The 27,310-nt window shown below is 44.4% G+C and overlaps 1 protein-coding gene across 2 annotated transcripts in view; it reads left to right on the top strand.

Moving 5' to 3' along the window:
- Positions 1–11,999: 11,999 nt before the first annotated feature.
- DMTF1 (cyclin D binding myb like transcription factor 1) overlaps positions 12,000–27,310 on the top strand; it is a 54,228-nt gene continuing 38,917 nt past the window's right edge. Inside the window, exons 1-3 of one of the 2 annotated variants that reach the window (XM_075926131.2) lie at positions 12,000–12,137; positions 24,799–24,915; positions 26,310–26,429. In XM_075926131.2, the coding sequence (XP_075782246.1) occupies positions 24,807–24,915; positions 26,310–26,429 (229 nt within the window). In that variant the 5' untranslated portion in view covers positions 12,000–12,137; positions 24,799–24,806. Of the gene's footprint in view, positions 12,138–24,798; positions 24,916–26,306; positions 26,430–27,310 lie in introns of both variants that reach the window. The other variant, XM_075926126.2, reaches the window with a different exon arrangement.

Raw genomic sequence — 27,310 nt, 5'->3', positions numbered from 1 at the left:
CTGATGACTTATTTATTATCTGCAAATGTTTTGGTGTAACATCACAGCACAAAGAAATTACACACTAAAGGCTGGACTCTAGTCTTGGCAACTAAGTAAATGAGGAATTGATTGTCAGTTCTTTTGTATGAAATTTATCTATTTGTTAATTTTAAGAATAAACTCATGTGATATTAACACCCATATCCTGTCCCTCTGCTCTCTATTTGTGCAGGAGAATAGTTTCCAAAAGGCCTTGTGTGGTCTTGTGCGGTGTCACTGTAATGTGACTGCCACAAAGTAAGGATGGGCCAGATTACAGAGAGCAACTTCAGAGCAGTCTGTGATAGGGATGTCAATGTTTAGTCAACTACATGATTAACTGATAAACCTATGTTTATTGGTTAATCTTATTGACTACAAGCACTCCCCCTCCTTGCTGCCTCTCTATCAGGGTCCCCACGAGCACTGGATTCGCCTGTCCCCTCCCCATCTCTGTGCTGCTACCTCTGATAGGCTAGAGCCGATACACACACGAAGCCGATTCAGAGGCAGCAAAGTGGGAGCAGGCAGAAGCCGGTGTTAGGGGAGAGCTGGCTTAAAAGCCAGTTCCCCCCATCACCAGCTCTACGGTGCCGCCTACCCCCTTTCCTCTGCACTTCTGCCTCTACAGCAGTGTCAGGATGCAGGGGTGCAAGGGAGGCTGCCACAAATCAGCCTCTGTCTGCAAGGAGCCTGGACTCCCGTGGATAGGGCTGCTGCTTCCATACCACGTTGCTGCTCCAATACAGAGGCAGCAGCACAGAGTGGCAGGGGGCTCCCCAGTAACTGCTAAGATTTCATGCAGTTACACAACTATTCAATAACACAATATCTAACAGCCTTGAGCTGTTGGAGCTCCATCCATGCAGTCCAGAGCTGAACTCAGGGGTGGACCAGGAGGCAGGATGTGGCCAGCAGTTCTATGCCTATCTAGAGAGAACAACTTCCTCACCACAACCTCAAATACAGCATCCTTAACTGCTGTAAACTGGAACAATTCTATTGGCTTCAATGGAGCTGAAGACTTGGCCCAGGAGAAGTAAAGAGTACTGAAACCCAAGAATAGCACTGTTGCTAATCCACAGCTTGAGAAATGGGATCCATCCTTCTGACTCCTTGCCACATGGTAATTGGCCCCTTTTAAGAGGAGATAGGGCAAGCCAAACTTGTGCCATTATTAACTGCTTCTCAGGCTGGGGTGAGGGGAGACTAAGGAGGGTCAGGTGATAACTTAATGGATGCTTGGGCCACATGAAAGAGTTGAGTGATCTCATTCTCAAGACTGGAAACACAGGGGTTGGGCAGGACCTGAGCTGGAGCCAGTAGGAGGCTGGATACTCCAGGGCAACCAGATTAGGGGTTGAGTGCTCTAGTCCCTCTAACCCCAGAAAGGCTCTTAAAGGTAGCCCAGAAAGAGGCTGGAAAAGGGGCCCATCAGTTAGCTGAAGAAAAGCCAAGAGAAGCAAAAGAAACTTTTTGTTTGTTAGAATGTCTTAGTAGGATTTTTGCTGCCCCAGAAAGGAATGTCTGTGATGTAGCCAGATGGTTAGCCTAAGCCACATCTCTAGCACAGTCCAAAGACTGGAGAGCTGATGAGATCCACCTTGGAGAAGAAAACAGAGGCAGGGAGTACCAGCAGTGCTATGCTCAATCAGCACAAGGGTGTTTCAAAGCAGCCAAAACCTATCCCACTACCGCAGAAAACCTGTAAGCAAAACCCATTTTCTTGGGCTTTATGAAAACAGAGAACTTAGGCATGGATAATTGAACTAAGAGTTGGGAAAAGACCTATTAGCACATTGAGTTCATCCCCCTTCTAGGGCTGGATGAGTTTGGGATCTGAAGCAGTTACCTGTATTTCTATATTACAGAGCCTAGATTTTCTCAGTGTTGCTTGGGTCATTAACTCAAATAAGTTTTGTTTTTCTTCATTGAAATCATTGCTCTGGGGTGGGGCTGGGGATGAGGGGTTTAGGATGCAGGCTGCCCCAGAAAGGGAGGACTACCCCAGTCAGGTGAAAAGTGTCTCTCTATGGCCGCTGCAGCTCCAGCGGGCACAGCCGGGAGAGGAGTGCTTGTCCCCTGCTGGGGGACAGACAGACACACAGTCAGACAAACTCTCTGAAATATATAGTAGATTACATTTCACCTTAATTCAGTGGCAAAAGTAGAGTGTAAACTGCGCAACAGCTGTTTGCAAAAGTTAGTGAAGAGTTCAGATGTGACAGGCACTGTGAAAAATTCTTTAAATGAGCTGGAACATACACTTAGCTAGGTGATTTCAGAAATGCTAAAACTTTCTCTGAGGCAACCACAGCATTACTGAACGATGTAGATGCTCAGGAACATCTACACTCATCCCATACTTGAAGCTCCAATCCATTCATGCCAGTGGCAGTTCTGCTTATGGAACAAATTCAGAAGCTGGCCCTGAATAAGCAGATTTACATTAACTTGACTGTTTCATTCCAACTCTTCTGCAAATGAGTCTGATTCAGTTAATTCATTGGAAACAAGTTTATTTCAATAAAGCTATTAATACAGCCACTTCAGTTTAGGCTCCTGATGCCATTAATCATCTTACATGCTGTCCAAAGAACAGAATGCATGACTGTAATTATAACTTTAAAATATTTCTATTTTGTTCTCTTCTAAATGGTAGGTATTCAGAATACGTTAGTATGGCCCCACCAAATTCACAGTTCATGTAGGTCAATTTCATGGCCTGCGAGAGGCGGAGCTAAAATTAATCAATTTCATGTTCTCAGATATTTACATCTGAAATGTCATGATGTTGTAACTGTGGGTAGGATTGCCAGCTTTTTAATTGCACAAAACAAACACTCTTGCCCTTCCTCAGCTTCTCCACAGGCCTGCCCCTGCCCCACTGCTTCTCCAGAGCCTCCTCTCACTTGCTCCTTCCCAGAGTTGGGGATGCAAGGTCCTAGCAGCTGACTGTGACTCAAAGAAAACAGCTACTATGTCCCTGCAGCCCTTAGCACATCCATGTGCCGCCCTCGCAACTACAGTTCCCATAGGTCATGATTCTCAGTCAATAGGAGCTGGCACTCTACATGCCGCCTCTTCCCCCAAGTGATGGCTTCACAGCTCCCATTGGCTAGGAACCATGACCCATGGGAGTTGTGCCAGTGAGGCAGTGTGTGGACGGAGCCTGTCTGTGCATAAGGACTGCAGGGACCTGGCAGCTACTTCCAGGAGCCATGTGGTGCCAAGGCAGGTAGGGAGCCTGTCTTAGCTCCAGGCCCCTGCTGTGCTGCCTACCTGACTTTTAATGGTTTGGTTGGCACTGCCAACTGGAGCCTCCATTGTCCCTTTTCAACCAGGCAGACTGGTCATAAACCAGATGCCTAGCAATCCTAACTGTGGGGATCCCAACCCAAGAAGTGGCCGGAGGGGTGGATGTCACAAGTCTATTGTGCGGGGGTCATGGGATTGCCACCTTTATTCATGCCCTGCTGCTGGAAGGGGAATTGCCTTCAGAGCTGAGCAGCCAGAGATGAAGGCTGCTGGCCAGGCACCCAGCCCAAAACCACTGCCACTGCCAGCAGCAGCACAGAAATGAGGGTCATCATATGTCCAATTTTCCCATCAGTCTCTTGCCATGGCCTCCCTGTGTCAGGACATGACAGCTGGAGCTGAATCTCCACTGGAGCCACAGCCTCCCCATGCGGAGGAGGGATAACAGCTGGAGCCACCACCTCCCTAGCCCAGTGGAGATAACAGCTGGAGCCATGGCCTCCCTGTGCAAGGTGGGAGAAAGTAGGAGACAACTGGAGCTATGGCCTCCTGCTCTGGTCGGGGAGCTGACAGCTCAGGTCACAGAGCTTCCTGCACTTCTTGGAGGTGGGTGTGACTTGCCCCAGGAGCAGCCTCTGAAGTGGAAGAGCAAGCCTTGTCCTTCCCCATCCCGGACCAGAACTAGCTGCTGGGGGCATGTGCATATCACCTGGGTGCCAGGTTTTCTGTGGGAGATCAGATATCATAATCTACTATACATTTTTCAATGCCATGAATTTGGTGGGGCCCTCTACATAACATATGTTCTTCAGCCAATCTTATCTTTCAACACCAAATCATTACTAATATGACAGCTGTCATGCAGCATTATTGATTCAGTTTGCCATTTTAAACTGAAGCATAAAATACTTTCTGTTAACCACCCATAGAAATGCATAAAGCACAAATGTGTCACTTATGCAGACAGGAGGTGAAAATGTATAAGATTATTCAGGCTGTGCTTTGCAGTGTTTTAATTGCTTTTTTCTTATTTGCTTAGTTCTGAAGTGCTTTCTCGCCAACTTTGCCACACCTCCTTCTGGACACAATAGACTGTTAACTCAGTTTTAAATTCTGGGTGCTTCAAGACCCAATTCTGCAATGACTTTTCCATTCCATTCCTGTGCCCACTGGCCCCACTGAAGTCAATAAGGTACCCAGTGGACACATAGGTCTAGACTCATGGAGCTCATTGAAGGATAAGGGCCTAAAGTACATGAATCCATAAAAGCACCCACAGTAGGGATTTGGACACTCCAAGTTAACTACCAAGTTAGAAAATTGGCACTGGGCTCAATCTTATGTTAAGTATCCTCAACTCTCATTGTGTTAAAGGGGGTTGGAATTAATGGAAGAGGTGCTCAGAACTTTGCAGAATTGTCTGATTCTTCATTAGACATTCAAATTAGTTTTCTCCAAGATTTACTTTAATTATTTACAATAACTTTCTCCCCAGGAAAAAAATCCATTAGGATGTCTCTTTTACTCCATCCTATCCTGTGGCAAAAACAAGTGAGAAGTAGCAAATCTACAACATCACAAGTAAGATAAATACTGTTACGCACACTGAAAACAATTCCAATAAACAGTATTAAAGGAACATTCTCAGGCCAGCTTAGGCCCAAAGCACCGGTTTTGTGGCGGCAAAGGGAAATCTGGGATCCACAGAAATAATGCCATGAATATCTTTTCTTCTAATGAAAAAATGTGGCTTTAGACTTAAACATTTTCAGCTGGCAATGATTGTAGCTCCAACATTGCAGAACTGTGGTAATGCATCAGAGCCAGAAATAAAAATGACTTGTCTATTTTAATTGTGAAAGCTGAATGCAGAACAAAAGCCAAGCCAGGAACATTAATGGTGATGAGTAAATTAGAGTTTTAAAAGTGACGTTGTTTTAGAAAACTAAGAATTTATTTATAAGCGTATTTTTTTAAAAGCATTACAGTATTTCAAACTTGCCAGTGTTCCTGAATGTTTGGTTGTAAATCCTGAACATGTAACAGCACCACCTGCTGACAGAAGAGGAGAAATTCCACAGTAAATGAAACTAAAGAATAAATCCAGGTCCCTTTAAAATCAATGGGAATTTGCCATTGATTTCACTGGATGCAGCATTTGTCACTGAATGATAAAGGGCCAAGCCTTGCTTAGGCTGAGGTAAACCTTAAACAGTTGTCAGCATGTAGCTCTAAAGCAGGTATTCTCAAACTGTTTTCTCCACGTGGAACTTATTAGAGATACAAGGCCAGCTCCTCAATTGGTATAAATCACTGTTGTTCCATTGAACCTATGCTGAATTACACCAGCTGAGGATCCAGCCCCATTCCACTGGTGTAACTCCTCTCCCATACACAGCTGCACATATAGCATCTCCTTCCAAGCACAATTATGCAAAATCCCAGCGATGATTACAGGGGAAAGTACTGATGTATTTTTCTGTCTTTAATGCAATAAGGGCCAGATTTGCCCCCCCCCCCCCATTCATGTAGCGCACTGCTTTACTCTGTAATTGCTCCCTTTGTTTTCAGTGGCAATAGTAAGTTACTTCCTGACATGAATAAGGCTGTCTGAATCTGCCCCTAAATATTCCCTTTTTTTTGAAAAATATTGATCAGGCTGGCTGCCATTTGCTCTTTATTCCATCTGCCACTCCCATCTGTTCTACTCCTTTCTCTCCTCTCTGCGTGGTTCTCTCCCATCTGGTCCATCCCCTGCCTCTCCCACTGCACATGTTCCCTTATCCCTCTGCTCATGCTGCTCTTCAGCCTGGCTGTCTCTTCCTGCTCACCTGGATGTTCCTTCCAGCCCACCTTTCCATTTACTGCTTTGGATGGACTCCCCCTCCCCCTGATTCCCTTCTTGCTGTCTCCCTTGGAAGTTCCTCTCCCACGGGTAGATCTAGTCCCACTTGCAAAACTTCTGATGCCAATTTGTTGATGGCTCCCACTGGTGCCTGGCAACTCCAGTCCGTACAGACAGCTCCTGTTTTCTCTCTTCCGACTCTTTATTTAGATATACAAATACAGACAACCTCTATGCAGGTACCCTGAGATTTAATACTGTCCAACTTGAGGATAAAACTAGCAGCAGCTTCTGCAATCTACATACAGTGGACATGCTCAGTTAGACCCTCCAGCAAAATATACCCTCCTCGCAGCTCCACAGGCTGCAGTAGGAGATTCACTGGGTATGCTGAAATATGGAAATGTTTTCCCTGAGCACTGAGCTTCCAGACTGGGAGGATAACCAGCCAGCCTCATGATATCAGTTACAGGAAGGAGCATTAGAAGGGTAGTGCCAGAGGGCATTGCTGGCAGCATCAATCCTTTTAGCACAGCACCGAGATGCAGGTAAGGGAACATGTGTGAAACTGATGGTATCACCAACCATGGACAATCTCTTCATAGGATGGAAAATGACCCACAACTTTCTCCCCAGGCTCCTTCGCAGCATGGCTCTCATGCAGGCAACTTAACAAGAGTTTTATCTGACAGTCACTTTTCTGGAAAAAAACCTTTAAGAGAGGTTCGAGGCTGCAGAGGAGAGATCATACAACTTCACTATCCACTTTTGCCCTTGCCCTTCCCCTTTAGACTGTGAGCTCCTCAAAGCATCCTAAAGTGTTTGCACAGTTCCTACCACTGAATGGCTGTGTCTAAACTGGCAAGCTTTTCCGGAAAATCAGCCGCTTTTCTGGAAAAACTTGCCAGCTGTCTACACTGGCCGCTTGAATTTCCGGAAAAGCACTGACGATCTAATGTAAGATCGTCAGTGATTTTCTGGAAATACTATGCTGCTCCCATTCGGGCAAAAGTCTTTTTCCGAAAGACTTTTGCGCAAAAGGGCCAATGTAGACAGCACAGTAGTGTTTTCTGCAAAGAAGCCCCGATCGCGAAAATGGCGATCGGGGCTTTTTTGCGGAAAAGCGTGTCTAGATTGGCCACAGATGCTTTTCTGCAAAAAGTGCTTTTCCGGAAAAGCGTCCTGCCAATCTAGACGCGCTTTTCCGAAAATGCTTTTAACGGAAAACTTTTCCGTTAAAAGCATTTCCGGAAAATCATGCCAGTGTAGACGTAGAATGAGTGCAATTGCAAATAGATAATAACAATAACCTAATACTGAGAAGATTCTCCACAGGATTAGGTGGGAGGGAAGGATGTGTTTCCCTCCTAGCCTTGCCCTTTGCCTTCCATCACTTGCTTGTTCTTTTCCTACTCCTGGATACCCAGCCATAGGGAGAGCCCTCCACAGGTATAGGGAAAGGAGGCACAGATCTTTGGAAACAACTAATCCTTATCTCCCCCACACACAAAAGGGTAGGACCACACACAAATCCCCAGGTGCAATCTGTGTCTTGTACAGTGACTTGCATTCTGCCTGGAACAAATTGTTATCTGATATAAAAATCAGTTTTATAATGAAAAAACCTAATAGTGCCAGGACTATTGTATGGAACCACTGTCATCTGTCACTGTTAATAAAGATTTGATGGAGATGCACTGTCGGTTTGTGGGTCTGTGACATGGTGTCTGCTCTGCACTGGCCCTTTAAAAGTTAAAACCCAGCCCTGGGAAAGGGCTGGGGTTGTGGAACCTGCGCCTGAGGCAGATAAGGGCTCCTGGAGGGAAGGAGAAGACACTCTTGCTCTACCTTGGGAGCAGGAGGGATCTGGCTGCCAGGGAAGCTGGAGGTTTCCTGAGACAGAGCAGTGTTGGGAAAAGGCAGGCAGAGCTGGGGAACTCTGGCCTGACCTCACTCCCAGGCTGCAGAGTCTGAGGCAAGGCCTGAGTGTACTAAGGCGGCAGGGAAACAGCCAGGATAGGAAAAGGCAGCAGGTCCATACCCCCTTGCCAATGATGAGTGGCCATTTCACATAGCAGTTTGCCTTTGAGGTAAGGGGCTAGATGACGGCTGGCAGTGGGTTAATGAGGCAAGGTAGGTATAGAGGAATTGGGGATTCCCTGGGAGAGGAGGACCCCTAGGGTGAAGGGGCATTGACATAGGACAGTACTAGGAGGAAGGGGGCGCTCTGGGGCTGAAGAGCTGATTCCCCAGGTGACAAACAGGGCCGGCCCACAACATTTTGGCACCTGAAGCGGGGAGCTCAAACGCCCCCTCGCTTGTGCCAAAACTTTGAAAGGTCTCAATTCTCAGAGTCCTAGGGGCATCATCCCCCCCCACACACACACACACAGTTTGGCACCTGAGGCGGCTGCCTCAGTTCGCCTCATGGTAAGGCCATCCCTGGTGACCAATAGGAGGCACTGTGGGGGTAAGTGCTTGCCCCATGACAGGGTCAAATCAGTGATCTGACTGAACCAGTCCAATGTGACAAAGGTAGCCTCTCATGCTAAACAGATAAATTCAGAGCAGCAAACAAAAAAAAAATCTCTGAAAATACAGATAGCATCTGGCTGGAAAAATAGAAGATGTCTCAGAGCATTTTCCTTGAAACCTGTATCTCAAAATAATAACTAAACACAGAGGGCTTATCTAGACTATGTGGAACAGTCACAAGAGGATATGCAAATTCCGCGTCGTCACAAGTCACCCGTTATTTCAAAATATTTTTCAAAATAATGGGAACGCTATTTCGGCATCCCAGTAACGCTCATTCCATGAGTGTTAAGGGAAGTCTTGAAATAGCATTTTATTTTGAAATAAACTCGAAATAAGTACGCAATTTGCATAGCAAAAATTGTGTATCTTATTTCGGGTTTAGAATGTAGTGTAGACGTAGTATAAGAGTCCCAACTGAGAATGTGCTAGCTGAGGTGTTTAGAGGCTCATAACTTGGCTAACTTTGGGCATATGTTCACAGGGATGGCAAAAGCCATCATTGCCACTTGTGAAAATCCTCTGGCAAATTTCAAGACCTTACTCCAAATTATGGAGGCACTAAAGCTTCTCAATAAAACTGTTGTAAGAACTTTTTAACATGCGTGAAATAATATTTTTCCCCAAATCTCATTTTGATATTCAGCTGAACAACTTTGGATGAAATTTCCCAATTATTCATCCTGAGGCAGACACCTGACAAGGAAAACGTCAGCCTGAACTGTTAAATATGGCAAAGTTATAAGCAACTGTCAACAGGTTTTTTTATAAGAAGAAATGTCAGGCACCATTAAGTGTAAACTAGTGCTATCTCTGCTACTATAACCATGAAACATTCACAGAGAAAAACATGTAGGCTATATCTACACTGTCCCCTCTTGCGCAAAAAAAAAATGCAAGTACGGTGAAGCATGGACTATCGCCGTGCCTCATTTGCTTAATTAATTAGGCTCCATTTTGCGCAAAAACCCTTTCTTGTGCAAGAGCTGTTCTTTCTCTTTTTTTCAGGAAGAATGGCTCTTGTGCAAAAGCCTCTTGTGCAAAAATGGAGCCTCCTTAATTATGCAAATCAGACATGGTGATAGTCCATGCTTTGCCTCATTTGCATTTTTTTTACGCAAGGGGGGCAGTGTAGACAGAACCTTACTGAAGTAAAGAATGACTGAAGAAATGTGGGAAGCCTTAACGATTACAAATTAAATCTTCCCTTCTGGATTAGCGGACACCTCTAGTTCTTGACTGCTAAAGCCAGTTAACAATGTATCCAGTGTATAGCCCTTCTCCTGATCCTCTTCTTGCAAAGCTATGTGAAGCTTAACCAACATTAAGAAAACCTTGTAACATTCCTTCAAGACAAGACTTGGTATTATCCCCACCTTACAATTCAGTAAATGGAGACAAAGAGAATTGTCTTTGATGAGTAAAAGTACTTAGTTTTAAAGCCCCTCTGAGATACAGTGGGAAGAGCAGAATGTGTCTAATTTGCACATTTTATAATTCACAAAACAAATCTGATCTCTCCCATTCTCTGCAAGGATTTAATAAAAAAAGTACCGTCGTGATGTCCCATTTTCCTTTGACTGAGTATATTAGAGGATACTTTGGACAATTTTCATGGCTGCAAATACGCTTTATTTATAAAAAATAGTTCCAATGTCCTCAAAGATGTAAGGACTGAGCCCATTATGAAGTATTATACAATATCTCATATGTAATTAAACTATCTAGATTAAAAAAGAAATAAACGAAACACAGTTTGTGAACCAGTCCCATGTCTGGTTTTGTGTTATGTCTATTCTAATTACTAACTTGCAAAATTCACTGATCCACATCAGGTCCTCTGCCATTAAAACCAAATAGTGACATTCTCTTGTATTAGATAAGTAACTCAAGAGACTAATACAGTACAAGTGTGAAGAGGGAAATGCATGAGTCTATGAAATGGAAAATCACTGACAGAAAATAGATATATGTCAGTTTTTTTCACTAGCATATTCCTATGAATTTCAATGGAGTTAGTCCTAATTTATACAAGTCTGTATGAGGGGAGAATCAGGTTCTATGAGTTTGTCAAGAACTGAAGTCCAGAATTTCCATTATCCCAGTTTACATAATATCAGGGAAAATCTTCCCTCTGGAAAGAGAAGAGAATTTGTCTAAAATGTCCTAAGGTGACCAAAGAGCTACTGTGAAAAATCAGGGGGGCAACAAGTGCCGATATAAGACAAAGCCCTGAATATCACACCTGTCCCAATAAAATCCAGACATCCGGTCCCCCCCTCTTTATTAGCAAAGGGCAAATTTTAAGGGCCATATTGTGATCTCAGTTAAACAAGTAGAAAGACAGTGGACTTTTGCCAAGAATAAAAGCATTTCAGTGCAGCCTCTTGCCAACGGACAATTTGTGAGCATTTCAAGCTGAATGAAGAGCTACAGATTTATTACAGGTTTTTCCTTTTTGATTCATTTTTAAACATGAAGGATCTTTAATGTTTGGGGCCTACCCCTCAGCAAGACTGATACGGAGCATCCTCATCTCAAGTGCATTTTTGCACAACCCCTTTCTCCCCCCAGTAAATTGACAGGACAGAGGGCTTTTGCCAGTAGAGTTATTCCTCTCCCCATGAGAAATAAATCCTTTTTGCACTACAGCTCTTGCGCAAAAAGGCAGGTGTGGACACTCCACAGGGGTTTCTTGCTCAAAAAAGCCTATCAGAAAAAACACAGGTGCGCTTTGATGGCCATTCTGTGAATTGCCATCAGAGCTTTCTTGCGCAAGAGCATCCATGCAGCATGGACACTCTCTTGCACAAAAGCACATTGTTTTTGCATGTGCTTTTGAGGTGCGGACGTGCTTTTGCGCAAGAAGTTTTTGCAGAAGAACTCTTCCGCAAAAAACTTCTTGCGCAAAAACCCTGCAGTGTAGACAATGCCATAGAGGAGCAGCGTACAGTCTCCCTTTAAAGAGTAAACATAATATAGTAGGCAATGGTGAGGGGACAACTTGTACAGCGGGGTGCTGAGAGCCATTGAACCAAACTATAAGCCTTCTATATTTTCAAGCCTGAGGCAGCACCCTTATTTCTAGCACCTACTCACACAGAGGTGCAATAGGGAGAGCACACAGAAGGCGAGTTAGAGGGTGTCGGGATGGAGGTGGAAGTATCTCCCCTCCTTAGCCGGCACACAGAGGCGCGGGATGAGCTAGAATCTCCCCGCAGCAAAGCCCAGCCACAGCGGGTTCGTGCGACCTTTCTCGCGCTCTCCCCCCAGCCCACCCGGCTCCGTGAGGTTTGTGGCGCCCCTCCGCGACGGAAGCCGGTGGGCGGGGCGGCGGAGGCTCTTCCGGCGGCTCGCTGGCTGCCTGCGCCCCAGCCCTGTTGCCGCCTCCCCCGCTCGCTGCCGCGCTCGGCGCCTCCATCCTGGTACTTCAGAGGCTCCATCCTGGTTTCTCAAGTGCCCGGACCCAAAACAGGAAGTAAGTGCGAGGGGACCCGCGGGCTGCCGGGGCCGGGAGCAGGCGGCCGCGGGGCGCGGCGGGAGAGCGAGCCGGGCGGCGGGGCGGCCGGGGGGCGGCGGCGGCAGCAGCAGCCGCCCCCCCACCCCCTCTCCTCACCGCCGGCTGGCGGGGACAGCGAGCCGGGCTCGCGGCGGCCGCCGCTGCCGGGGGAGAAGGCGCCGCGGCGACGGGAAAATGGCGTCGGAGCTAGAACGGGACCAAATGGCGGCGCTGCCGGGCGGGGAGCAGCGGGGGCCGGGGGCAGAGGCGGCTTCTCCCCACAGCGCCCCCCCTTCTCTCACACACACAAATGGGGGGGGCAGCCTCCCCCACCCCACCCCCCCACGGGGCTGCAGCGCCTCGCTAGGAGGGAGGAGCTCGCCACACGTGGGCGTGAATGTCGCGGGGGGGGGGTCGGGTTCTTATTCCACCACAAACCCGTGAGAATGGTAACACGGGTGCGAAAGGCGCCTGCAGCGTCCCGAGTGTGTGTAAATGCACGGCCGGGACAGCGGCCCCGCTGTGGCTCATGGTGCGGGGGTGGGGGCGCTTTTAAAAAATTCTTGCTTCTCTCCTCCCCCCCCCCCCCCAACACACACCTTTTTAAAACCATGCGTGTGTTTTTATGTGAAAAGTGCAGTGCGTGTATGAGAAATGTGAACCATTTCTTCTTTCTTGGGTACAGTGTATTAAAAGTTCCCGTGGCTTGATTCTGATAGGTGACACGGAAGGTGGGTGGTTTGGTTTTTTTTTTTTTGCAGTTTTTTTTTTCTGCAGGTAACAAAAAGTGATGGGTTTTCGCTTAAATTTCAAAAACTACCAGCACTTTTTTTAACTAACTTGATATACAGAAGGTGCAGTCTTAAAAAAAGTTAAGTATGTAACTGGAAAAACTTAAACAACAAATAGTCTTGCATCACCTTAGATCACCACTTGATCTGAGGAAGTGGGTCTGGCCCACGAAAGTTCATCACCTAATAAACCATCTTGTTAGTCTTTAAAGTGCTACATAGTCCTGTATTTTGTTTCAGCTACACCAGACTAACACGGCTACATTTCTATCACTATTTTGCATCACCTTAGTGAGATTAACAACACATGTCGATGGTATTATGAGCTGTCACGGGCACAGCGAAATCTGAACAAGTGGGTTGTGCCTGTGAAAGCTCTTGATACCATCTACAAGTTTTATTGTTTATGAAATATGTAAAGCCAGGCAACAAGCATTCTGTTGGGAGAACATATGCATCCCTGTTTTATGGAGATTATTGTGCTTTGTTTTATGTATGTAATGAGCTCAGTCTATGATAATGCACAGTAAATCAATTCAGGGTAAATGCAAGCATATCCATTACACAGAATCTCATGAAGCAGTTAAAAGAATGTGTTGACAAAAGTGTTACTGAAACTTTAGTTCCCTGTTAGACAGGCATTCACATAACTTGACAGTGGCTTTTTTATAGACATACCTACTGACTAACATGTAGATTGATGCAGGGACATAGTGGGGTGGTAATCATCTTACAGACGTACCAGGGTGGCCTGTGCTCTCTGCTCGCTGTGCCCTCCAACCCCAGCTCTCCCCCTGGTCTTGGGGAAGGGCCAGGTTGTGGCTGCACCAACCCAGGCCCTTTCTCCCTCCTCCCAGCCACACCAGCCTGGGCCCTTTCTCTCCTTCCTTCCAGGCGAGGCCGCACCAGGCAAGCGGGAGCTGGTCAGCCTGCCACCTCATGCTGCTGCCTCTGATAGAGGGGGATCACTGGGAGTGGGGCTGGAGCACACTGGATGCTGGCCCCATCCCAGGGACTTTTGAATAGTTGTGTAACCACTAAAATTTGATGTGGTTACACAACTTTGCTTACATGCTAGCTAGCATCCGTAGTCTACATTAGCTTCTATCTGTTAACCCATGTGTTCATGTTTCAGTTATAAATGCTGCTTTTGAACTCAATCATCTTTATGGCAAATCATTTTAAATAAATTGTGACATATGGACTGAATTTCCATTTCCTCTTGTGTAGAATCTATATGTTTGGACTGGTCCTCCCCTTCCCCTCCCCCCCCCCCCCCCCCATAGCAGCTATTAAAGATTTCCTAGTGACAGATTTTTTTAATCTGAAATACTTAACTTCCAAATGTTAATTTTCTGTTCCTACAGTATATGCTATTTGGACAACCAAAAATAGTCATTGTGAGCAAAAGGTCATCTTGTTTATGTGATAACTTATGCAAATGAGTGCCAGGTGACCAGTGAAACTGCTAATTATGATTTCATATGTATTTATTATCTTGCTGGCTTTTTAATGAGAACACAACTATTCACAACACATAAAAATAATTAATATAACTTTATAATACAACCCAGCGCTCCTTGTTCTTAAATCTTGCTTTTAATGGTGGTAGTTTTGAATAACTACACTGATGTCCTGTCAATTCCAGTGCATGTGCTCCAGTTAATTTCACTGTATCTAATGATCATTTTATAGCAAGAAATCAAAATTTTAAAAGGAATACCTTTTTACCAAGTGAAATTAGTGTGGATCATTTGGAAAAAGGACCATTTATGGCACTTGATGGGGAGGACTAGAAGTGAAATTGAATTACAGGTGAACCTCTCTGTTCTGGGACTCTCTGTTCCAGTAACATCTGCTGTCAGGGAATGGAGCCAGGCAGGAGTCCAGGACCAAGGAGCCATCAGAGACTCCCGGAGAGCCCTGACCTCCCCTCGTCTGTCAAACTCCCTTATTTGGGACCATTCGGGTACCAAAGATGCTGGAGCAGGGAGGGCCAACCTGTATTAGGTAGAAAGCAGTTGGCTACTTAATTAATTTTCTGCTTGGTAAAAGGTAATATTTCTTCTTAAAGTAGTTCAGATTAAGCATTAGATCCAATAACGAGTGTATAAAACCAGTTTCTGCATAACTTGCTGCTGTTTACGTACTGTCACATAGTACAATCTCATGATAGCACTATGGAACTTTAGTTACTGAAAATCTCAATTCACAATTGTGAGGACTTAATTGCTTATAATGCTGATTTTATATTAGGTGAATCCATTGCGCACCTCATAATTCTCTGAACCATGCTAAAATTACTGCAGTATGTAGTTTGTGGGCTAGATGCTCTGAAAAATAATTCCTGAATCTTTGCTGTCCATATTGAGAGGGAAAACATTAAAATAATCTTGCCCATAAGTCTGCGTAACCCATGCAATGTGTTCAGTTTCAAGCAGACCTCCATTTAAATCCTACATAATTTTTAATTTACCCTTAAACTTATTCATCTGTACTGCCTGTACAACACAGTCCCTAAAATCTAGGAAATTACTAAGGGAACATTAGGATCCAAACCATTCATATAACAGCTATCTTTAGAACTACACATAATTAATATTCGTACTATTCCCCTTTATCCACCCAACATTATACTGTCTTCCAGTACAAACCTACACCCTTCCATGTAGTCCACAAAATCAAGCACTGTATGTACCCAGGTTTTTAGAGATTATCAACTACATCTCAAAGTATGCTTTTTAATATATTTGTTTAAAAATAGGAAGTAATTTTTGTTTTCATACAAAGATATAAAATAGAAGATTTTATGAAGAATGCATAGAAAGATCAAACACCAAAAAGATGATGTTTTGGAAATGGAGAAATTGTACTTTGGTAATGTCAAAATTGAAGATTAGAAATAATTATAGGACCATGATTGTGTGCATTTGACTTTTTTTAATTAATGGAAGTAAATATTATGCTGGAAGGATTTATGTTGTCTGTTTGCTGAAAGAACCTTACCAGTGGTGTAGTGCCCTGGTAAACTTCAACAGTTATATGATAAATTGAAAATATCCAGAAAGAATATTTGCCCTACAATCGGTATCAAGGAAGTCTGAATTAAAATACATTCTCTTCTGCAGCAGTGCTCTGGATTCTGCTGTGTTCTGTATAAAAATGGCTGTCTATCAGCAAATTGTCTGTCAGGGTCATTAGATTATACTGTACCCGTTCCAATAGTCTGAGAATCAATCAAGCGATTTTTATCCTAACATTAAAAATGAAAAAAACAGCTTTTTAGAATTTTTCAGAATTGTTTAATCTTGAATTTGTTAGATTAGCTATCTCATCCCTGTGGGAGGAGATGCTTGCACTCTGGTTCCTATCTAAATGTACATATCTCAAAGGAGTTTTCCTTCATCCTTTTTCCCAGGATCTTAAAAAGGTGCACTGACTGGAAGTGGTTCATGATATTTAGATTTGATTTAGATTTGATTTTTTCCTTGCTTCACAATAACAAGTTTGCTGTTGAGGACTGATCCAAGCCAATTGATATCAATGGGAGTCTTCCCATTGACTTAAGTGCTTTTTAGATCAGGCCCTTTTTTAGCATTGTTTGGTTATAAATTGTGGTTACCTAAAATAAAACATAACTTATGTGCTAAACCTCAAATAGGGATTAAGGATGTTAAAATGTAGTTAATTAACTAGTCGACAATTTACATCAACTAGTCGATAGGCACTTCTTGTATTCCAACAGGGGCTATTGTACATTTCAAAGGAAGGATGCGGAATGCTGTGTACAGCCCGGTGCTGGTTCTGGGGAAATGCCGTGAAAGCCCGGGATCAGCTGTGGAGTCCTCAGCTGATCCTGAGCTCCATGGCTTTGAAATGTACAAGGGCCCCTGCTGGGAATTCTTGTGCTTTTCAAAGAAGGCACCCGCATGCAGCCCGGAATCAGCGGGACTTCCCGCTGGCCCTGTCCTGTACGCAGAGTTCAGCATTCCTCCTTTGAAATGTACAAGACCCCCAGCGGGCTTTCAAAGGAGGAATGCGGAAAGTGCCTGTTGACTAGTCAAACTATCCGATAAGCAAATGCTTGTCGGATAGTCAACTAGTCTTTAACATCATTAACAGGGATGTAACTGAAAGTTAGTACAAAACCACAACACTATCAGCACCATACTTTTCTCTCCCTCAGGTCAGGTTCTCCCCATCTTTTCTTTAATCTTGCCTTTGGCATGTATCCTAGGGGTAAGATGTTTGACAACAGGCATGGTATTCTACTGAGCCTGGGGTTTATGTTGGGTAGTGCTACTTCCATTGCATCCCACCTTCTCTTGTGACTTCATGGGGATTGGGCTCTATGGGGGTTTGTGGTAACTAGGAGTAGCTAGAAATTCTGACAGTTTCTGTAGCCTCATCTTTAGCTGACTGTGAAGGTATTCATGGAGATATTCCAGAGGGAGGAGATGTTGCCCAAGGCACAGCCATCAAAACTGAGTGACAGCCAGTGCAGAATGAGAGGTTGGTTGTCTCCTGCATCTACTTGACTTGGGGAAAACCTTTCTTGAGGACTGCTAGATTGGAAGGCTGAACCCTTCTCCCGGATATTTCTGTTTCCTCCTCCATTCTCCAGACTTTCCGTCTTCTAGCATCTCAGACACCTCTATAATTTTTCAGCAGCTTTACTGTGACAGTCGTGCTAACTGCTCTGTATTTTTAACAGTTACTCAGTACTCCTAAAGTTGTATTACAGACTTTGGAGTCTTCCCCCATCCCAAAATGTCTGAGAGAGGTCTTTCCATTGCTCTCCAACCACTCCTAAATGCCCGTGGGAAAGAAAGTGGGGGTCAAGGCGAAGGAAAGCCAGATCTCTTCATTTTCATTGTGAATACCTGCAACAAAACCCCTGATCTCTTTTTCCCCAATATTTATGGTGTTAGAACTTCTTCCCCTCCAAGATCAATAAAAATGTGCCTTTACTAAAACATGTTTGAAATTTGCTTTTATAAACAAGTTGATCTCATCTGACATCAGCGTGTGTGCATGCTCAAAGGAGAAAATAATCATGCACCAATGGCTGCTAAATAAAGATGCCACTTTTCAGAAACTTTGCCGTGAGTATTGTAACAACAATAGTTCCATATGGTCCAATGCCAATTGAACACTGTCTTGAAAGTACTTATGTGCTGTGGCAATAAAGGGTCATTATTCTCACTCCCATCAAAAGAATAAATGAGGTGTTTTCCTCTGTTAATTTGTCCACATCTCAAACATTAAACTAAAGAATCAAGTTTCAAATCTAAGAAGGTACGGTCCAACAGTTACTAAAACACGTTGAATGTTGCTCAGTTTCCATGGGGGTTAAGGATGAATGTTTCAGTCCCTTAAAATCAATAATGACGTTTTCAACAAATACAGCTTGCATTTTAGTTTGCTTTAGGTTATCAACAGCATTCAGAATTTTCATGATAATGAAGAAGTAATAAAATTTCTTCCTAGGAAACAGTCATTACCTGAATTTTAAATGGCTGGTTGTTTTAAAGTGGAATCTTTCAAACAAGACACAGAATTGACTTACAGGATTTGTGAAGCTTTATAAGATGATGAATTTGTTCTAAATGCCAACAATGATCTTATCCTGTCAAGAAATTATAACAGTTGCTGACAGTCTTTATTAACTAATTAGAGCAGAGTATCTCAAATGAGAGGAGAGTAGTTTCTTGATAAAGGAATGCCATTCAAGAAACACGATCAGTTTAAAATTTAGATTTTAAATTCCTAATGGTAGGGGCTATCTGTATAGTCCTAGCACAATGGGACCCTATCCTGGTTGGTATCATCTGATAGAGTTACGGTCAATAATAACCACTTTTAAAACATGAATTAAAAGTTGTTGCTAATACTTGACAGACCCGATGTCTCTTCATCAGCATTTTGGTTATAAAATATCATTGTCAATAATTTTCTCGCCACTGTTTGTGTGGAAGAGGCACACGGCAAAAGGCGTGTGTGCTGATGTGAGATGGGAAATGGTGGCATCCTCCTTCTTATGATGTGTGTGGTCTGACTCAACAACTTAATTAAAGATCTGGAAGCTAAAGTATACAACCAGTTAATACAATTCTCAAAAATGTCACAAGTAGTGCAGAGGGCAAAGAAATAATATAAAAAAGACTTGAAGGCCTTAGATACATGGGCAAAGTACACATGAGATTCGGGGAGAGGGGGGAAGGTATGTCTAGCGAAGAAGAATACAAAATATAAATATGCAGCGGGATGGAGAACCTGAGAGGCATCTGCAAGAAACCAGGGGCTGTTAGTGGACAGGAAATTGCTCCTGCAAGTTCAGTGCTCTATATCAATGTTTCTCAACTAGTGGTATGCATACTCTTAGGGGTATGAGAGAGAAGTCTGGAGGGTACCTCACCATAAGTGAAATTTGGCAAAAAATATCCAGGATTTTGCCCTGCAAAGAGGACTGGGGAAAGGGTAGCGTCACGTGCCTGTCAAATTGAATGTTCAGAGCCATGCACCCAGATGTTAACAGCCACTCTGGGCACACGCCCCAGCACTTGGCGGAAAAAGCATGTGGTTGAGGTGGCGGCTTCGGTGAGACCCAGGGCAGTTCCAGTTGGGGGGCAGGTTTGGGTGTGGAGGAAAAAGAATCACTTCCACAGCCACCTCTCCTAAGTTGTTTCCTCTCTGGCAGCCTCCCTGGGGTGCTGCAGCGGGGAGGGCAGCTGAACCTGGAGACGCGCATTACCCCCATCCCCGCCAGCAGCTCAGTACAATGCATCCCCATCGCCCCTTCCCCATGGTGTTGCCGAGAGGAGCTAAAAGGCAATGAAGTGGCATAATAAGCTTTGCTCCAAAGGACCCCAACCCACCCCCCACATCAGGGGTGTTGTGGGTGCGGGCAGTTTCCCCCAGGCGCCAGGTTGGGGTGGGAGTGCACAGACCCACGTGGTGAGCCCGACACTGGTAAGCCACTTTCTCCCTGCAGCGGCGGGGCTGGGCACAGATGGGTGGCGGGAGCGGGCACTTCAACTGTAGGGTTACCATACATCTGGTGGCTGGCTCTGGGGGAAGGGAGAAGCATTGGGTTAGAGTGGGAGGGCTGGGGGTGCCTGGGTCTGGAGGCCCTTTTTTGAAAAAGGAGTACTTTATATTTTTAAAAAAAAAAGGTTGAGAAAGTGCTCTATATCAAGGGTGGGGAACATACGGGCCAGATGCAGACCCTGGCCTGCCTGGATCTGTCCCCTGAGGCTCAGAGCTCCCATTCCTCTGGGGCTGGCGCACACAAAATCTGCTAGCCTGGGCCCTCCCAAAGCTCTGGTGCGTGAGGGGAATATGAGGAATGTGTTTCTCCTCAGATGGGGACCATGTCAGTGAAGGTTTGTCTACAGTAATTCCTCATTTAACACGTGCCCACTTAACATGTTTTCGCGATAGCACAATTATTTTTTAAGAGAACGTTTTTTGAATTACACAACCGTCCTCGGAATAACATGATTTCCCCAGCCAGCCCATCGCCAGCTGCTGCGCGGGGCTTACCCTGCAAAGTGGTGGAGGGTTCGCCGTGCCATTCCCCGCTGACTCCCCCTTGCCAGATGCCTTGCCCCCTCTCCTCCACCCCTGCTTGCAGGCCGGCGGCTCAGAGTCCCCAGCCGGCCCGTCGCCAGCAGCTGCGTGGGGCTTCCCCCGCCTCCCTGCAAAGCGGCGGAGGGTTCGCCGCTTGTTGCACCGTTCCCTGGCGCCCCCCCTCCTCCATCACTGGATGCAGTGCAGGTCCCGGCAGACCCATCACGGGGGCATACTCCCAACCCAATCCCCCTTCCCTTCCCTTCCCTTCCCTTCCCTTCCCTTCCCTTCCCTTCCCTTCCCTAGAGCCAAACACCACTCCTCCCTGTCGTAACCCAGTCCCCTTTCTCCCCCAACCTTATGTCCTGGTCCCAACAGACACCACCAGTTGAAACGCAACCCCCCACCTTTTCCTTTATTTTCAATGGAAAAATTGACCCCACATAATACATTTTCACTTAACACGATCATTTTCTGAAACACATCTATAGTGTTAAATGAGGAATTACTGTATTTGTTTTCTGCTTCTCACTTCTGTGTGGCTCTGTCAAGGCTGTTCCCCAGTCTGGCTTAGGGATGTAAAACTTGGATTATTTGGCTAATCAAATAGTCAATGCAATTTACATTGACTATTCGATTAGTTGATAAGGGTGCCTCCACCTCTGAAGTGTTTCTGATAGAGGCAGCAAGTCTGGGGAAGCGACTAGTCAACTATCCGATAAGCATTTGCTTATCAGATAGTCAACTAGTTGTTCGCATCCCTACTCTGGCACTCCGAGTGCAGAATGTGGGGGCCTGCAAGAGACCTTAAATACCTTGTCTCTGTAGGCTTCTGCTCACAAAAACTACCCAAGGTCACAGATTTCCTACCCTTTAGAGGTAGTTGCCACCATCAAGTGTAAAAACAAAACCTCTTCTTCTGAAACCCAGGAAGAAGCACTTGAACTTCTCCCAGAGGTTCTTTTACCACAAGAGAGCTTGAGAAAAACAGAAAACAAACTGCAATTTCTGACTACTTAGTCTTAGGCACTCATACAGAGACCTGTTCCTTGCCAGGACATAAGAATCAAATCATTGCCTTAAAAAAGATGATTTTATTTACAAAACCAAAAAGATATATTTTAATAAAGCATACTTGGTTGCTCCGTGTTACAGAGCAATGGAGTAAAACAAATTAAAACACAGAGAACATAGTATCTCTAGGTACAGTTTAGATCTACATTTTTCCTTATTTATTCAAAATCCACTTCAAGGTCTACTCTAGTCCATTTCCATGCTCAGTATTCTTTATAGGCATTGTAGTCCTGCCTGGATTAATTAATCTTGTATCTCCCAGCTCATGGTTTACTCTCACAGGAGAACAGCAGGCAGGTATATCTTTTCAGTTCAAATTTCAACAGTGTATCCCATTGCTTCTCCTGGCTCCCTGCCAGCACCACCTAGCTACCTGAGTTTAACCATTTAGTCACAAATGCTGGCCAGCACTCCTATCCATCACAGGGCCCTGATTATTTTTTCTGTGGGTCAACGGCCCTTGATTAAAAAAGGTTCCCTATCCCTCTCTGTATTAACCAAAGATCCCAGTGCATTGTGGATGAGGAAGGCCATTCTAGTACTGGTCTGCTTTGACCACAGCTGAAATATACATTTGTTTCTGGGCACCATATTATCAGAAAGATGTGGACAAACTGGAAGGAGTTTGGAGAACAGGAACAGAAATAAATGATCAGGGGTTTGCTTATGAGGAAAAATTAAGGCTCCAATCCTTCAAAGATTTACACACATAATTAACTTTAATCTCATGACTACATCTTGTAGTAATGAGGCCTTGAAAAGAGTTAAGTGAATATGGCTTGGCTAGGTACTGGCTAAGACGAATAATGCGTAGAACCCTGCAAATCCGCAGATACTTTATATCTGAGGGTATCTGCATCCGTGGATGTGGATAATCGTGGCTCATTTTTGCAAATGCGGATACAATTTTGTACCTAGAACCCTGCAAATTTTGTGATATCTGTGGGTACCAACAGCTCATTTTTGTGGATATGGATACAAATGTTATATTTGCGCAAGGCTCTGATAATGTGATAGTCTACGCATGATTAAAGAGAGTGTAAATATTAAGGAAGAAGTGGTATATAAATACAATACGATGTAATATCATACAATATAATATACATTATATTACAAATGGGGAGATGGATAGAAGTACTGGGATGAAATTAAGAAATAGAAAATCTGTATGTATATATCAGTATTTACTGACAGTAAGATGTATTGTAGAATGGTCTCCTAAAGAAAGAAGTACATCCATTAGTTGCCTCATTAGTTGAGACTTCTTGAATACACCATAGGGAACAGTCATATACAGGCAGTCCCCGACTTACGTGGATCCGACTTACGTCGGATCCCTAGATACGAACGGGGTGAGGCAACTCCCGCACATGCGCAGCAGCATTCCCGGGGCTCGCTCACCTGGGTCCTAGGATCCTCCTCCTCCTCCGGCCGGCTCCGACTGGGGTCCCGCAGAGCTGCCGGGCAGAGGAAAAGTGCCTCCCCACGCCCACTGCCCCCCCCACCCTCCTGCCAGCAACAGGCTGCCCCCTCCCCTGGCAACAGGCTGCCGAACAGACAAAAGCAGCCTCTCTGCCCCTCCTCCCCTCTATACATGCCCGGCTCCCGGAGCGCTGCAGCGTCCCCGGGGCTCGCTCACCTGGGTCCTAGAATCCACCTCCTCCTCCTCTTCGGCCGGTTCCAACTGGCCTCTGCCTGCAGCAGCTGGCCACAGGGACAGGGATCCCGCAGAGCTGCCGGGCAGAGGAAAAGTGCCTCCCCACGCCCGCTGGCCCCCCCCACGGCCTCGCATCCTGCACGCCTCCCCTCTCCCCCCCAGCCAGCAACAGGCTGCCCCCTCCCCTGAGCAACAGGCTGCCGAACAGCAGACAAAAGCAGCCTCTCCGCCCCTCCTCCCCCTATACATGCTGGGCTCCCTGGGCAAACAAAGACTCCACCAAAACAAACAAAGTGCTGGCCTCATTGTGTTAGCAAAAAAAGGACCCTCCTCCTAGAACCCTGGGTGGTGTGTGGAAATAAAGCTATTAGCTCAAAGCATGGTGCAGAGCTGTTTGGTATTTGATGAGTTACTCCTTTAGTCCTGAGTTTGTCACAGGGACAGAAATAGATGTGAAATCTTCTGAACAGGGGAACAGACAGCAAAACAAACATTAAAGGGGAGTTAACCTTTCCCTATGCTATCCAAAACTAAAAAAAATGTTTGGCTAGAGTTTCCCCTACTATATGTACCAGTTCCGACTTACATACAAATTCAACTTAAGAACAAACCTACAGTCCCTATCTTGTACGTAACCCGGGGACTGCCTGTACTGGCAGAAAGATGGACTAAATGACCTGTTTGGTCTAGGGGTGTAAAAAGGGTTAAAGACTAACTGTGTAACCAATTACTGTTTAATCAGTTACATGGTTAAACACCAGTATTTTTTAACCTGCTGGGGCTGTATGCCATGGGCTCCCGGGGCTTGCTGGTGCTGAAAGCTCACAGAGACTGCCAGCCAGGAATTTAACCAGTAACTGGAACCGGTAAGCATTAGCTTATTGATTAACCAGTTAAACTCTTACATCCCTAGTTAGGTCCTTTTTATTTCTAACTCTTCTGATGTTTCAAACTAAATACTTTCTATTTAATTTTTAAAAAGTAATCTAGGTTCTGCATGAGCTTCTTAACTTCTCTTCTGAAAACAGCAAATGCTACACCTACATTATGAAGTTGGGCTCCTATTGGCATATTTTAGGCATTTAGATAGCTTTGAAATGTAAGTTCAACTTGCCCAGGCCTAGGGATGTAAGCGACTGGTCGACTAGTCACTCCCCCCTACTACCCATGATGCCTCTATTAGAGCTGGCTTAAAAGCCGGTTCCCCCCACTCCATCTCGGCAGGCGGAGCGACAGGGGCGCAGCGGGGAACTGGTGGCACTTCGGCCTTTGAAATGTAGCAAGAGCCCTACCGGCTCTTGCTACATTTCAAAGATGAAGGTGTCCTTATCTACTAATCGAATAGTCAATGAAAATTGCATTAACTATTCAATTGATAAATCTAAACTTAACATCTTTACTCAAGCTATACGGTGAGTCAGTGTCAGAGCAAGGATAGTCTCCCAGTTCCCTAGAGTTTTGTACTATTCATTAAATTCAAGAGAGAGAATATGTTGTACATTTAAAGTAGAAACCTGCTCAAAGAAGACTTATTTTTTCTTCTCAGGTTTGAGTATGAGCACAGTTGAAGAAGAGTCTGACACAGTGACAGTAGAAACCGTGAACTCTGTGACTTTGACCCAGGACACCGAAGGGAACCTTATACTTCATTGCCCTCAGAATGGTATAGAGAATTTATACAGGTTTTTATATTCTCTTTTATGTGTTCTATGTATTTTGAAATCCTTTTCAATCTTCCTCTCCACCTGTGCACTACCAAGATAGACAACTTTGCTGTCCTTGCTGAGGTTCAGTCTGTTTGGGGCTAGAGCAGGACATTTTGTGTTCTAGGGCCTCCCTTTCCACTAGAATCCTGTTAGCAGCCTTTAAAGCTCTGTGCAAAACCTTGCCTTTGGGATAACATTTTTCTTGGGTATATTGTACTGGTTGTTTTCATTAAGTTTTCCTTTTAGTCAACGTGATTGTTTTTAAGTGACTAGTTTCTGGGCCATTGACTCTGTTTTTAGTTATTTCCTGAAACTAATACAGCATCTCTTACACCTTTAACTAGTGCATTATAAAAACAGTATTTTAAAAATACAGATCTTGACTTCTTTTGGTCACACTGGATTGTTAACACATTCTCTTTTACAGTTTTACAAATCTACTGGAATATGCCGTAATTCTATAGAGAGTTTACATATTAGCTTAACTTTTAGGCACATGAATAGCTGATTGACATCAGTGGAACTACTCACATTCTTGGAGTTGAGTACCTGCATGGATATTTGCAGGGGCTTGCATTGTTTCTGAGAGAGATTCATACGTTGAGATGGGAAGGGACCATTGTGATCGTCTACTCTGGCCTCTTGAACAACACAGTCTTTAGGACTTCCCTGGATTAACTGTTGTTTTAACTAAAATATATAGGGCTGTCAAGTGATTTAAAAAATATTAATTGCATGCTTTAAAAAACATTTAATCGCATGCGCCTCCTCTTTGAAATGCCACAGCAACATTTCAACAGAGCAGTGTTGCATGGAGCCCGGGATCAGCTGGAGTCCCCAGCTGACCCTGGGCTCCGTTCAGCGCTGCCTTTTGGAAGCACCGCAGCAGCATTTCCGAAGGGCAGCGCATTAGGAGCGTGGGATCAGCTGGGGACTCTAGTGGGAGCCCCTTTGAAGCGCCGGAGCAGCACTTCAGAGTGTCAGCACAGTATTAACGCCTGCGATTAATGTGTTAATTTTTTTAACACGTTAATCCTGTTGATCGCAGGCGTTAATGCAGGTCAATTGACAGCCCTAAAATATATCATTTAGAAAAACATCCAATCTTGATTTTAAAATTTCCAGTGACAAAGAATTCTCTGGTAAACTGTTCCAATGACTAATCACTCTGCCTATTAACGTGGTTTAGCAAGTCTAAGGTCCAGTTTATATAATAAAGAAAACACTTGAATGAGATTAATAATTTATGTTAGGAGTTTATGTGGTGACAGAGCACTGAACAAGCTTTGTTTTTAGCTTCAACTGTGTGTTTTTGGTCAGCAAAAGATTCATGTGTTTTTCTTACTAGAAGCTGATGAAGTAGACTCAGAAGACAGCATTGAACCTCCACACAAGAGACTTTGCTTATCATCAGAGGATGATCAGAGTATTGATGATACCACTCCATGCATATCTGTTGTTGCAGTTCCAAGTAAGTCACTAAACACTAATAAAAGTGCACATTATATGTACGTTCTGGCACTCTTGAAGCAAAAAAAATTCTTCTTGGGTGGCTGTTATAGTTGATACATTTGACCGCTTTAAAATATTTTAGAACACTTCACTTTACTTTATCAGTATTTCTGTTAATATTCTATACTTGTATGTCACCCTTAACCCCCAAGCTGTACAATATTGATACAGTAAACCCAGCTGTTGGATACAGAGCAGCAACCAATTAGCATGTTATGCCACTTGGGGAGGCAGAGTTGAGAAGACACTGAAGTTGGGATGTAAGCAACTAGTCGACTATCCAACAAGCAGATGCTTATCAGATAGTCAAGTAGTGACTGAACTAGTTGCTTTCCCCCTCCCCTTGCTTCCTCTATCAAATTAAGAAGCAGTAGAGAACTGTGTAGTGCTTGAGTTATTTACCAAAGTAGGACAGGGTTGAATCAAGCTTGCCAGGATTTGAACTTGTGGTTCTAAAGAGTATAGTTATTTCAAAACACTAAACTCTCTACTCTTTGGTACTACTTTCTGTCCTGATTAGATGCAGTCAGAATCTAGAGCTTTGTTGGGACCCAAGACATATTTTAACAAGTGCAGACTCTGTAATGTTGGAGTTATAAGAGAAATAAGCTTTAATAATTTCTGCCAGTTTGAAAGTTGTATGCTAGTATTCACTGGATTGAAAACAAAATATAAAACTGGAAAAGAAACCTTCACACTGTGCTGTTTGTACCCAATTATTTAAAATTAATTTTATTTGTGTTTCACATTCAGTTTTACAACACGGATCTACCAAAAAAATGGTAGATGTCCTACTTGTATATGTTCTGTTTTTAAAATAATCATTTCACCCTCATAAAG

Source organism: Pelodiscus sinensis, chromosome 1, assembly GCF_052426305.1.
Source record: "Pelodiscus sinensis isolate ZL-2025 chromosome 1, ASM5242630v1, whole genome shotgun sequence".
Taxonomy (NCBI): domain Eukaryota; kingdom Metazoa; phylum Chordata; order Testudines; family Trionychidae; genus Pelodiscus; species Pelodiscus sinensis.
This window is presented reverse-complemented; position numbering and strand designations above follow the sequence as displayed.